The 14,742-nt window shown below is 36.8% G+C and overlaps 1 protein-coding gene across 3 annotated transcripts in view; it reads left to right on the forward strand.

Moving 5' to 3' along the window:
* The first annotated feature begins 1,299 nt into the window (after positions 1-1,299).
* Positions 1,300-14,742, forward strand: part of ERCC8 (ERCC excision repair 8, CSA ubiquitin ligase complex subunit) — a 29,052-nt gene continuing 15,609 nt past the window's right edge. For 2 of the 3 annotated variants that reach the window (XM_026865563.1, XM_026865561.1), the window contains exons 1-7: positions 1,325-1,427; positions 1,558-1,659; positions 4,988-5,111; positions 6,540-6,621; positions 7,210-7,278; positions 9,349-9,415; positions 12,153-12,256. In XM_026865563.1, coding sequence (XP_026721364.1) covers positions 1,559-1,659; positions 4,988-5,111; positions 6,540-6,621; positions 7,210-7,278; positions 9,349-9,415; positions 12,153-12,256 — 547 coding nt within the window. In that variant the 5' untranslated portion in view covers positions 1,325-1,427; position 1,558. Of the gene's footprint in view, positions 1,428-1,557; positions 1,660-4,987; positions 5,112-6,539; positions 6,622-7,209; positions 7,279-9,348; positions 9,416-12,152; positions 12,257-14,742 lie in introns of all 3 variants that reach the window. The other variant, XM_026865564.1, reaches the window with a different exon arrangement.

Consider the following 14,742-nt stretch of genomic DNA (forward strand, 5'->3'; position numbering starts at 1 on the left):
CGCACGAGGAGGCTCCCGAGCGGCCGCTTCGGGCTGGCAGGGCGGCAGAGCCTGATGCAGCTCTGTCCCGACACAGGCTGGGCTGACCTGAGGTGGCTCCCGGGGCTGCCCTCGCTGCCTGCCGCTCCGGCCGAGAGCGGGGATCTCTGCCTTGCCGGTGCCCCGCTGTGCGCCCCGGGCGCGGGGAGCTGGAGCGGAGGAGCCCGGAGCCTTAGGGGCCGGCGTGGGCTCCCTGGTCGAAGCTCCCGCGCATCTGTCGTGCCTTGTCTCGGAGTTTCCGTTTTTTTTGTTGTTTTTTTTCTTCAAGCTTGCTCATTAGCGGCCCTGGGGTGGGCTGAGTAATGGTGTTTTAGTAGGCTGAATAGGCATATCGTGCTATTTTACCGGTCTCACGGATGTTTCGGTTTGCATACGGCTGTACATAATTGTATTTCGCATCTTTTAAAAGGGCTTAAATGACTTGCTGCTTTTGAGACTTGATGTTGGGTGTCTGCCTCTAGGAGCCTAAACTTTTCATATCAAGATTTTTGCCACTCAAGACGAAGCTAAGTAGGGTCGCTGCCTTAGAGCTTTTCAATTATCTGCTTATGTTTTTATTGATAGCGGGTTTTACAAAATAGTGCTATTGGAAGATCTAATCATCTTGTGAGGCTAATTTTATATCAGATACTATGGTTTAAAGGAAGTAGAATTTATGACGGTGTAGTATTGGCATATTTAAATATAGAGGCTACTGCGAAATAGTAAAGGATACTAATTGCAGCTCAGAAAAGTTTTTCTTGCAGACTTCGTCATGTGGATACTCTAGTTTTTAGTTAATGTTAAAGAAAGCATAACACAGTTTCCTTAAAGGAAATACTGTAACGTGGTAAAGTAAATGAATCTGTCCGCTGGGTGTCTCTACTTCCAAATAGGATTCCACTTGGAAAGATGCTACATGATAAAGCTTCAAAGTAACTAATGTTGTTTTGACTACAACTGCTTCTTAATGTTTGTTTTGCTCAGTGTTTTCAAATTACAGTAGTTTTTTGGTCTCATGTGTTGACCCTAAATGCAGTTTTGCTATTTCTTTGAGCCCATTTTACACATTTATTTCTCTCTTAGCTTCCAAGCAACATAAAGCGTAAAATTTATTTTTCTGCCAGCTTCACAGGACTTATTTCCAGCCCTGTACTGTGTCTGCAAGTCTAGTTTTGCAAAAAATAACAGGAATGTGTTAAATGCATTGAGAGAAAGTGTGAAACTATGGTTTGAGCTGTTCAGAGTTACACAACATTCTACAATTGTTATTCTTGTTCATATCTTTATTTTTCTTCTTTGTTGTTTTTAAGGGTTCTACGTTTGGAACTAAATAAAGATAGAGATGTGGAAAGAATACATAAGAGTGGTATCAACAGCCTTGATATTGAGAATATCGAGGGAAGATAGTAAGTATATACTCACATTTTTACCTTCTAAAGTACTTCACTGTGTTTTGGTACTGTGGATTTATTTTCTTGATGAACTTCAATTAAGATAATGAATATTGTAACTTGTGTGCTTTATTGACACTTTCAGCATGTTATCCGGTGGATCAGATGGTATTATTGTAATTCATGACCTTGAAAACTTGAGCGGAGAGCCACAGTACACATGTAAAGCAATTCATCTTGTGGGAAGGTAGGTACTCAGAAATTCTATTAAAAGATCATAGTTATGTGTGTGACTAGCATTAAACTCACAAATTTAATGTGTGTTCTTTCTTTCTAGGATAAAAAGGCTGTAGAACATGTTGTCAGGAATCTTTGAAGGCTAGCATGATGCATTATGTTTTTTGATATGCGAAAATAAAGCAAGAAACTTTTGTGAGGATTTACATGATTTACTAAATAGCAGAAGCTAATTTTTTATTGATTGTCTACCCTAACAGTTACAGTGTATTTACATAGGTGATTCTCTGACATTGTTTGACTGGATTTTTGGCAGATTGAAAGTTAAAATGGAGGTTATTAATTGTATTCATATGGAAACTAGACAGGCTTGTGCTGCTGTAGACCACACACACAAAAAGCTAGAGTTAGTACTCCAATCTCCTGTTTTAACACTAGCAAAATGGTTTTTAAGAAACCCAACCCTCTTCCAATCACAGTTCTTCACCTGTGAATCTTCTTACTGTTACAATTTGCTGTATCTAAGCCAGTAACTATGAGAAAGTAATTCTGGGAGTTGTAGAAATATTTCTTGTATCCTATGTATATAATAATTGATTCTTTGAATAATTATGTGTTTAGTCAAAAGAGAAGTTATCTTTGCATAACCTATTCATGTGATTGGAAAAAAAAAATCTAATACAACTTTGAAGGTATTGGTTTTATTTACCCTCTCTTGTTCCCAGCTTTACTAATAGCTGTTAAGTTCACCAGGTGTTCATCAGGTACAGAAGTAATTAATACTGACTTCTTAAGAATATGTTTGAATGAAGACAGGTGTGTTACTGACAAAAACAGAACATATTTTCTGAATAGCAGGGTACTACCATACTGTGTGTATGACTCAAAGCCTTTATTGATATTTTTTTTCAGGCTTTCCCTGCAGGAAGTATAAATTTGCCCATTATGGGCATTAAGTGTTAATTTCTGTAGTTGCAGCTTTTATTTATCAATTGAGTAGGGGCATAAATCATACTAGTAGAATCTGATTTTGTGTGACAGTGTTCTAAATGATAGGCTTATTATTGCTTAAAGTAACCATAGTAGGGTTTTTTGCCTTGATTACTTATTCCCAGTATTCCGGTAGCTTCCTAGCATGTTTTAAATACTTATTGTAGCTAATTAGCTACAGATAAAGTTTCAGATATTGGAATATTACTTATCCAGAGTCATATGTATGACATCTTAAATGAATTTATAATTATCAGTAAGAAAGACTTCTGATCTGACTATCTGGCTATATTTGTAGATAATGACATGTTGAAAAGTTTGCCTCTGTTCCAACTTTGCAGGGCACAACACAACTCAGGTCTCAAAGCTGCTTAAAGGTTAAGCTCTTGTTAGAGGCACTTTGGAGCTGTTTCTGAACAGGTTCTGAACTGGGCCTACTGAGGGCCTAGTAGTTTAGAACATCGGAGGAGTTAATTTCTGATGGTTGGCTGTGATTTATTTACCCACTGTTTCTCATCTAGAATGTAGGGCCACTATTGCAAAAAATGTTCTACTAGGAGTCAGCTTTACATGGTTTCATATGATCCATGCTGTCCTGTGGCAAAAGCTGGCATTTGAGAGTAACTGAACAGTACTAACTTCTAGATGATATATAGCTGATGCTTGTGTGTAAGCTAGTCTCTTGTACGCAAAACCTGTCTGGGAAGAATGGCAGTGACCTTAGTATCCATATAATTAATTCTGGTTTTTTTTGGTAGTAAAGGTTGGGATATTCAGAATAATTGGTGATAATACTGCATATAGAATGAACTGGGAATAACAGTTATACCCCTGCAGTAGTTGTCTCACTGGAGGCCAGGACACTTGAGAAAACAATGCAAATTTAAGAGCTGAAGTGAAGAAATCTAGTGAGACTTTCACTAGCTGCAGATAGAGCCACTTGGACTGTTTGCATGTGTACTGCATCTGTCTGGGATGGAGTTAATTTTCTTCATAGTAGCTTGTGTGGTGCTGGTTTGGATTTGTGACTAGTCTTGATAACACACCAGTGTTTTGGCTGTTTCTGAACAGTGCTTGTTTAGTGTCAAGGCATTCTCTGTTCCTCATTCTGCTCCCTCAGCAAATAGACTAAGGGTGGAAAACAGGCTGGGAATGACACAGCTGTGGGACAGCTGACCCAGATTGACCAAAGGGATGTTGATATCCATACCATACAAGGTCATGTGCAGCAATAAAACTGGGGGGGGACTTTTACAGGGCTTGCCATTTGGTTGGGGTCTGTATGGGCATCAGTCAGCCTGTGATGAAGGTTTCCTCCAGTGTCACTTGTTTGGGTTTTTTTTGTGAGTTGCTTCTTTCCTTTTTACTTATTTAAAATGTCTTTCAGTCCATGAGCTTTCTCACCTTTGCTATTTGGATTCTGTCCCTCATCGTACTGTGGGGGGGAGTGAGCAAGTGGCTGTGATGGTGCTTAGCTGCATAGGGTTTACCCACAACAGCATGGTACTTCTGAGTCTGGGAGCATGAATTTGGGCACTGACTCTGGATCCATGTGGATCTAGCTCAGGTATGAGTGACCTAACAGGTATGTGGAATGACCTGGATTGTTCAGAGCCTGATCAGATAGTTGAATCTTATCCTGGAGCTGTCAAGATTGGCTCGGTGTCCCTTCTTCCCACCGCTGTTAATGTATTACTAATTATATTGCATTCTGTTATTATGCATAGCTGAGCTGAAAGTTTCATACTGTTTTATTTTTCAATGTAAAAATAATAAACTCATCAGTAACTCACTTCACTGCTATCTGGTGACTTCAGTATACATGAATTTCTGATAGTTTTGTAACTGGAATTTAGTTAATAATCATGAAGTTTTTTTGAACCGTATGTGATTGGGTTTTTTAGTGGATACATTTCTAAGAGTGAGATTCCATAAGTATAAGTGCTTTGTAGTGCTAGGTACTCTAAACATTAGTATTTTAAAATTTCAAGACATTAATGACTCTTATGCCTCAGACTGTCTTAACTTAATACATGCTACAGATACAATATTTTGAAAAGGTAAATCTGTAGTTTCTTGAAGTGAAGGCTCTTCAAAATAATTAACATTGGTTGATTGAAAGTCGAGGCACTAAAACAACTAGTTTTTGAAAATTTCAGTACAAATTAAAAAGTTTAAACTGTGTTCTCAACTCGTCATTGAATATCAAGACAATTGTAAGATGTTTATCAAGACTAACCAATTGGAATATTTTCCTTGATTTTTAGGAGCCATCCTTATGTACATATCAAGACAATTGTAAGGTGCTCTAACCAATTGGAATATTTTCCTTGATTTTTTTTTTTTAGGGGCCATCCTTATGTACATAGATTCAGTGTGGAGACGGTTCAGTGGTATCCTCGTGACACTGGCCTGTTTACATCCAGCTCATTTGATAAGACCTTGAAAATATGGGATACAAATGTTTTACAAGTAAGAGGACTTTTACAGTTTGCATGCTTCTTTGTGTACACATTATTCCTCATCTGCAGGTCTCCTAGAGCTCAACAGGACCAAGCATCTAGGAGATTGAAAACCAGCTGGTAGGACTGTGGGTGCAGCAGCAGGGTGGTATGGTTCTGGTATTCATGCATACTGTGGCCTGTTTCTGAAAACCTGAATGTCTAAACTGAATGACAGCATGGAACTCTTGGAACAATTCCCTTCTGCTTGTTCTGTGAACAGGAATACAGCTATTTGAATTTATGCTATGTAAACCTGTCAACTGAGGATTGAGTGCAATGGTTATTTTTAGCAACCCAGATCTAAATACTGCTTTTGAAGGACTGGTGGTCTTTGCATTCAGGCTCAATTAGGTCCCAAATTCAGCTATTGTATTATAGACATGATTTCTAAAAATCAATGGAGAATGAGAGAAGGCATCAAAAAAATGCTAACAAAGGTAACTGGCGTTATTAAAATAGGTACTATAGGATATTAAGTGGCTTTGACTCACTAATCCTCATATCTAATTGTTGAACTGTGAATTCGTGACTGCAGCTTGTTTCCAATACGAATGTATTAATGAATTTACACTTACGTTATTTGAATGTTTTGTGCGCAGTGAAAGAATTTTTTAAAAATGTTTGTCATCCTAGGGACACAAAGAATAAATTTTGACTTTTTGAGATGCAAAGCTGTATTTGCAGTTACTAAATCTTATAAATGCAAAGTACAGTTCACTTGGCAGATAGTTCTGTAAGCATCACTTAAAAGACACAGAGTGCATCTGATGGCTATTGATCTGTTTTGCCACCAAATGGTGTATTGGAAGACACTGACAACCTACTTTTAAGGAGTTCTTTAAATATACAGTATTTTAAAATGAGGTAACAAAAGCAATTGTGCCTGAAAGTAATTGTAGTGATTATTAAAGCAAATATTATATTTCAGTAATTTGTCACACTCACAGGGGAGCGGCTAATTTTGTATGGGGTTGTTTCAGGGGTTTTTTTTGAGGACTTGAAGGTGTTATGTGATGTCTGTGAATGACAAGGGGCTTCTAAATTTAGTCTTACATACCTCTTCCCTATCTCCATATTATAACCTTATTGTTTCCTGTTTTTTCTTGCTAGCTTTTTTAATTTTGGGGGCTTTTAAAATAAATTCCATTCATGGTTCTGATTAGACAATTGTATTGGTCTTCCTGATCTCTGGCATAGTTGTTCTAATCTTGGAAACAGACTTATTTACTTGGTGATGTTTGTGTGATCTGGTTTCTAACAAGAAGAGCTATTGTTCATATGTTAAGTCATACTTGTGTTAGTTTCATTTGTAGCTGTTACTTGAAAAATACTTAATGAGGATTTACATTCTGATAACATGCTTGCACTGTGATTCATTTTATCTTTTTATTATCAGCCTGCAGACACATTCAACTTTGAGGGAACAGTCTATAGTCATCATATGTCTCCAGTTGCTACAAATCATACTTTAATAGCAGGTATGTATGTATTTTTAAGAAATACCCTGTGTATTTCAGGCTTATAGTAAAAAAGCATGTGATACTCAGTAGGATTTTCCTTCCCCTGTTGTATTTTTATGTAATTAACTCATAGGGCATACTGTCATTGGTAAATCAAAATATTACTCGTCAGTCAGATCATGTCTATCACATTTATTCTGAAATAATGCATCAATTAATTCTCCTAGATAAAAACTCCTAGCTGTAATTAGATTACCTTTCACTACATGAGTTAGTATTTGTTGTTATTGGATCCAAACATAATAAATTGTGTAGAGAGGTGTGTGTATTGCTTACCTGTACACAGTTTAACTATGTTTAGAAAAAAATATTTTTAATTTTTCAGGTTTCATGAGTACTGTCCTGTTTACCCTCAGTTTTTAAATTTTGTTTGTTATATGGTAAATTTACTTAGGCCAAAAATGTAAAACTATTAATAGAATCCATTGCTCTGTCTAAATGAACTGTTATGCAACTAACATTTCTCTTCTACTTCTTTGTAATTGCTAAGATTTTGTTTTCCCAAACGCTGGGGTTTTTTTCTAGCTGTCTTTGTTTCTCCTACAGTTGGTACCAAAAACCCTGATGTACAGCTGTGTGACTTGAAGTCTGGATCCTGTTCTCACATTCTGCAGGGTACTTTTTAGTCTGAAACATACATGTTAAACAACTGCTTTGAGTAAAACAAGTCCTGTAAAGAGACATTGTATACAATTAGTCTTTTAAGTAATATGTCTAACTTATTTATTACCAGTTGTGACAGTTACACAGTGGCAAAAGGTTCTTCTGGATGTTAGTCTAGTGCTAATGAATTAGAGAATATAAATGTTAATGAATGAACGAACAGTTATTACAGATATTTGGGCACTTTCGTGTATCAATATTGATTAATATTTATTACATGGACAAGTGTAGGCATTGGTTTTGTGTTCATGAAAATTCAATGTGGGGTGCTGTTTCTTTTTTTAAAAAAGAAAACGACCAATGCCAAACCAAAGAAAAACCCAAACAAAAAAAATCTTCACTGTTTTTAATAACCTATGAAGGTGCTTGCATGTATTTGTTCACAAGTTTCTTCATAACAGGCAAGATATTACTTGCTGTAGAAGAGTAGTATCTAATCCTTAGCATTTACCTAATTCAGTAAACATAGGGGCTTATTGTTCCATAATCCATTAGATTTTGCACTTAATGAGAATTTGCCCTTAATGTCTTTCCTAATGTTTACTTTTTGGAATATGAGTATATACAAAAGCTCAAGTTAAAGCAATTACAAGGTAAATCTTCATGCTTCAAACCATCAGAACAAGAACCAGATGTGGTCTAGAAACTGTAGTGTTAGCTCAGACACAGCAATGTGTAAATGCAGCTCAGTTTCTTCACTGGCCAACTCAAGTCTGAAAGCAGCTTCAACTTAAGTGCTGTTGTGTGATGCAGAGCTTAATCCATTAAGTCCTTCTAAACAGAAATTGTCTACAATGGGCATCTCAATGTTCAGTTTCTAGAACTGAGAGCACAGACACAAAATAGTTCTCTAGACAATCAGTTTGGTTTCTGCAGGATATGATAAATTTGACATAAGAGTTTGTGCTTTCCAGGCACAAGCTGGTTGGATCTTTGTACACAGCATGGTACGGTTAGCTCAAGAGCAGTATCAGAGGAACAAGTGGAAGCGGATTATGTCCTCCACTAAACATAGTCTAATCATTCTTTACAGAAATTGAACCACTCAATAGTGTCTTGAATATAGGTATGAATGTTTCACATAAGTAAACTCCAGCAGCTGAAATAGAGCTAAATGCTTGGCTGTAGTTTATTTAATGGATCCAGATAAATGTATCCCCCATAGCATGTGTATTATGGAGATTATTTCCATCATCCAGGGCCTCACAGCCTGTTGATTACTTCAGGCAATGAAAAACCAACTACTAGAAGATGTACCAGAAACAAGGTGGTTCACCACATAACTCTAAACTGCATTAGCAAAAATGTATTTGTGTAACTTCATGTGTTTCCATTATTACATAAAGTGTGATGGCAGCCTTTCCATTTAGGACACCTTACACTTCCTATTGTTTGTATTGAACTGTTTTAAACTTTCCAAGTCTTAAAGTATGTGCATATATATTACGTGTACATGTATTACTTGCCACTAAGTTGTGCTAGGTACAACAATGCAAAGACAACATGTATCTTAGTATCTTAATATTTCAGACCTCATTAAGAGGGAAGAGATCCCAAATTGAGGACAAGAATATTTGAGGACAAGTTGAATAAAGTTTTAATTTTAAGTACATATGGTAAATAAACTTTTTATTGGACATTTTGAAAGGATTTAAAGTAAAACAAATGGAAAGTCCCTTCAGTATTGAGAACACCAGTACTAACACAAAATTTAATAACAGTATTTAAAATAAACTCAGTAGCTGTGACTGTTTTATGTTTTGCATTGGTAAAACCATCTTTGTTATCAAGTTATATGCATATAATACTCCATGTATCACTTTCAGCTCACTGCAATCCCACTCAAGCAAGAGGAAGAAAGAAATAAACTCTAGTGCAAGATAATGTATTTTCACAAAATCCAAATTCATATTACAATTTAGATTATTGTTCTGGATTGATGGATCCTATAGGACTAAGTATTTGCTTTTTTTAGTTATTTACACAAAATGGTGTGTAGAAACTTTTTCATATAATTTTTAGGTCATAAGCAAGAAGTACTGGCAGTGTCTTGGTCCCCACATGATGAATATGTATTGGCAACAGCAAGGTAGGGATGTTGCTGGGCTGCTATATACACTAAAAATGTATGAAGGTAGAATTTTATATATTCGTTATGCATGTGTGTTACAATTCAGATGCACTTTTAAAGTTAATCTTCATCATGTACTTGAACCTATTCGGTTTTGTAGGTCTTGCCTAGGAAAAACTAAACCTGAAGAGCTGTCCAAGTGATGTTTATTTTATAGGAAGATTGTACAGAATTTTGGAACAGTAATTGCATTTTAAGGTATAGGAAAATGATAGAGCAATATAGAGATACTACTCATTGTTTGTTATTGTGTGCATTGTTAATCTGGTTTATAACAAAATAAAACATGTTTAGCTCAAAGTACCATTGTGATTAATCATGCTCAACTATGTCAAAGAGCGTAACTCAGGTAGCTGACAGGTAGTAATTTTCTAAACTGCAGTAACTGGTGAGTATGGATTATATGCTGATACTTTTGGGCTTTTTTTAATTCCAGTCATTTTTAGTCTAAAAAATCCTCTTGGCTTTCCTATAACTTTTGCATATATTAACTTTTCATTCTAACATTACATTTCTCAGTTTCATGGTTGGCATATTTTTTCTTCTGAATTGCAGAGAGGAATGGCAGTTTTAAACATTGAGAGTGAAATTTTAGTAACTTGATACCAGAATTGCATACCCTTGGCTTCTATTTCTAAGCTTATGAAAGGCTCAATGTAGTGGGTGAATTTTCTAACTTGTTTGTTTAGTAAATGAGAAATTGTTTCCTTGTTCTTCCATCACAGCATTAAATTTTGTTTATTAAATATTGACTTATTGATGTCTCCCAAAGCATTTTGCTTCTAAGTTATATAACTAGCTGTAAACTGCAACTATGTGATCATGTTGCTTTATAATAACTGCATGTTAAACATGTTTCTTATGGCTCTGTTACTCAATTCAGTACTATGGTTGGACTATTTGTTCCTAATAACATAACTCAGTTTTGCCATCTGCTAAGACAGATATGGGCAAGAGGTGGCAACACTGAGATAATGAAGAGGTAGTGAGGAGAAAATGACTGGTATTGCTAAAAAGAGGATCTAGATAATCTTGAGTATCAGGAGATGTCACTTTTTTCCAAGACGATTGTATGTTTGCTTGTGATCATGTCAGGGAGGGAAAACATATTTTAGGAGCTTGTGTCTTGCATATGAAATGTGTTACTTGAGATTTCTCTGTGATATGCAGCTCTCCCATAGTTTTGGCAGGAGATTGGAATCATTGGAGGGGAGAATTGTTTTCTGGGTGTCTTTCACACACTTCAGTTCCAGGCACTAGGGAAGATTATAAACTCTTTCTTGCTCATTAGAACTGGCTAGAAAAGATTAGCCAGTAGAATCTGTATCACCAGAAATGGACAACTGTAGGTTTTCATAAGGAGCTGTTTCTGACTCTGTTAAGAATATTTCAATGAACTACCTGTAATTTATTGCTCACTTTACCATTATCTTAAACATCAGCAGTATGTCTATTGTATCTCTTGGAGCACTGGTTTGCAGCAATGTAATGTTTAGTTGTAATAACACTTGGAAGTCAATAGAATCAATCTGTAGTGAAGAGCACAAAAGAACAAATTAGTCATTAGCTTTGTCAGATGAAGAACAGATAAAGCAAACCCAACTGTTGTTCCTTATTGGTTGGTATATATATGCTATATATATTCCTGATATTAATGCAGTGATATAACTTGAGAACACATAGGAAAAAGCATGTAGTAATTCACTTAGATTGCTTATCTAAGAAGCAGTTTGACTTGGTGTATTTCCCAGCTGCAGATCAGAGATGCAGTTTTTGTTTAGCTGGTGTGAAAAGTGATTTATATTGTGGGCTTTTTTACAAAAGGACAATTAGGTTGCTGGGAACTGTCCAAAAAGTTTCAGTGAATAGATTACATTGGTGACATGGGAAGTGGTCTTATATATGGATTTGCCTCCTACCTACACCTGTGGTGCACACAGAAGTACACTGGTAGAATACTGTAATGCTCAAATCAAACTGCACATCACGGTGTCTTACAAAGTGCACTGCCTGTAATTTTGCTGTCTAAGCATGCACCTAGTACCAACAACTATCACAGCTTTTCTTGCTGGCAAAGACAGTGTGAGCAAAGCATGAGCATGCAGCCTGGGAACCAGAATGAATCAGAGCAGCCTGAATCTTGGTCTTTTTTACCTTGTGCCGTGCTGGTAATGTAGACAAAGCCAGTGAGTTCCTACAGAAGCAAGCTCAGTTTTTTCTCTGCCATAGCACTGTGTGACAACAGAGCATATAGACCTATCCAGCCTAAAGTATGTAGCCAGCAATCATACTACAGCTCTAAGCACGAGTCTGAGTTCCTGGACAGCCATTATAAACAATGCTGAAATCTGTAGCTACAGTTTAATCAGCATAAGAACTGGAAGGTCTTACTAGTCTGTGCATGTATGCAAGGGTGTTATGTTGTAGACAGAGGCAGGTGTATTGTAGATGAAGACTCACTCTTAACTTCAGTGCCTGTAGTATACAAGCTGTATCTATTAATACATGTAAATGAATGTCTCAAGTCTGTCTTTAAAATCTTTTCATGAAATTCTATTGGCTTGAATGTGACTGCATGACGAGCAGTTTGGTGTAATTGCTGGACCAGGGTGTGAGCCAGGTGGGTTGACTAAAGACAGTTATTGAAACAGGGTGCACACAATTCCCCTAATGTAGGCAAATCTGTTTTTCTTAGTGCTGACAGTAGAGTAAAATTATGGGATGTAAGATCATCATCTGGATGTCTGATAACACTTGATCAGCACAATGGAGAAAAGTCCCAAGCATCGTCTGAGGCAGGTAATGACCAGTGGTAATCTATATGTAACTCAAAGAATTCTTATATTTTACAAATGTGTCCAATACCAAGACCAGCAAGCAAAGTAGTGCTAATCAAGTTGATATCTACTGTGTAACACAGGACATAGAATTCTATTCTGATACTTTTGTACAGACAGTGTTTGTGGTTGGAGATCTTGTCTAGAGACATCTCCTTGGCAGCAGTATTGTATCTGTTCTAAATTCTTTTCCTCCTAAAATGGATATTTTGCCACCTGTTTTATGGGTAGAATGAATTCCTGCTGTAGAATAGGTTTCATGTAAACAGCAATCACTTCATACTTCATATGCTGTTCTAGTAGTTAATTACACTCCTTTAAAAATAAAGACAACATGAACAAAATCCACAAAAGTGCATTGCTTTTCCTGTTTAAATTAGTCTTGCTTCCAGTGCAAGCTTCTAAAATCTTTCTCATATGTGGTGCTGTAAAATCAATTACTCTTTTTATACTGCATTAGGTATACAACACAGTAAAAATTTATTATTAATTTTACAGGAAGCACAATTACACTCATTTCAGGACAGTCAAATGCATTAATAGTACCTTGTATCAGTTATTAGCTACAACATTAACATTTTTATGTATCTTTAAATTTCCATACTAAACCACAAAATACCTAAATTAAAGGGAAGCTTCTGAATGTTGAATTAGTGAATGAATTTTGGTCAGTTCTGGACAAAAGATAACTTAATTTTGGCAGGCCAAAAAAAGTACTTGAACAGTTGCTCCTCTGAGGTAGAAATACATAGTATTTGGAACTGATTCATAAAATAGAAACTGTATCATGGCTCTGAACAAAGGGATTTGCATAGCATAAATGACAGTGGTTAAAGCTAGAAGTCACTCTGACTTGCTATGTGCAACTTAAATTGCACATAGAAAAACAGATGCAAATTTCTGAAGGCAAACTCATTTTCCAAAATGTACAGTTAGAGGATATGAAATAACAGTAAGTATCTGTTTTAATAACCATGCTCTCTACTATGTAAATTATAGCGTGGTAATATAGATGTTTGGTTTTGACAATTTTAAATTTCAGTGAAATTCAAGAAATTGACATGAAGATGCTCTAGGTAAATCTAAGACTTATACAAAACAGATTTATCCAAATTTTTCTTTTATAAAAAGAATTCTTTATAACTCCCAAGATAATTAGTGTCATTTTATACATTCCTTTGAATGACATGTCCTGTTCAAACACAACTTTTTAACTTTATTTCTGACAGATTCAGGATGATTTTTGATAATTAATGGCAATCACATAGACTAGGATATTAAATATATTGAAATATAGCTGAACTAAACCAAATGCAGCTAATGATATTTTATAAAATCTTGTAAAACAAGATAAAGCTTTTTACATGAGGTATGTTCAAGTCATGTGCTGCTGTATAATGCAGAAATACCTTATCCGTTTTTCAGTGAGTTAATTTATGGATACCATAATTAGGTTTGCTGTGGTAGCACTGAATGGTATTTTAGCTACTTTAGTATAATGTGCAGTATTGCAGGGTGAATGGAATTCATTTATAGTTACTCTATAAACGACATAGAATAGAATAGAATACTCGGTTGGAAGAGACCTACAGTGATCATCTAGTCCAACTGTCTGACAACTTGAGGGCTGACCAAAAGCTAAAGCATGTTAATAAAGGCATTGTCCAAATTCTTCTTCAACAGTGACAGGCTTGGGCATTAACTACCTCTCTAGGAAGCCTTTTCCAATATTTGCTCACCTTTTTGGCAAAGAAGTGCTTCCTAATATCCAGTCTAAACCTCTCCTGGCACAGCTTTGAACCATTCCCACACATCCTATCAGTGGATACCCAGGAGAAGAGATCAGCACTTCCCTGTCCTCAGCCACTCCTCACAGGACATGCCTTCCAGCTTTTCACCAGATTTGTTGCCCTCCTCTGGACACATCCAAGGACCTTCACATCCTTCTTAAATCATAGGCCCAGCACTGCCCACACTGCCCGCTCAAGGTGAGGCTGCACCATCACTGAATACAGCGGGATAATCCCCTCTTTTGACCGGCTGGTTGCGCTGGGTTGGATGCACCCCAAGATGCCGTTTGCCCTCTTGGCTGCCAGGGCACACGGCTGACTCACACTGAGCTTAGTGTCACACCAGCACCCCCAGATCCCTTTCTGCAGGGCTGCTCTCTCCAGCAACTCCTCTCCCAGTTCATACTTGTGCCTGCCACTACTCCATCTTAGGTGCAACATCGGACATTTTTTCTTGTTAAATGTCATCCCATTAATCAATGCCCAATGCTTCAGTCTATCTAGATCCCTCTGCAAGGCCTCTTGTCCCTCAAGAGAGGCAACAGCACCTCCAGGTTTGGTATAGTCAGCAACTTGCTCATGGTGCATTCAGCTCCTGCATCTAGATCGTTGATAAATATATTGAACGGGACTGGCCCTAGGATTGAGCCCTGAGGAA

This window comes from Athene cunicularia (genome assembly GCF_003259725.1).
Source record: "Athene cunicularia isolate RWA chromosome Z unlocalized genomic scaffold, athCun1 chrZ_part1, whole genome shotgun sequence".
Classification (NCBI taxonomy): domain Eukaryota; kingdom Metazoa; phylum Chordata; class Aves; order Strigiformes; family Strigidae; genus Athene; species Athene cunicularia.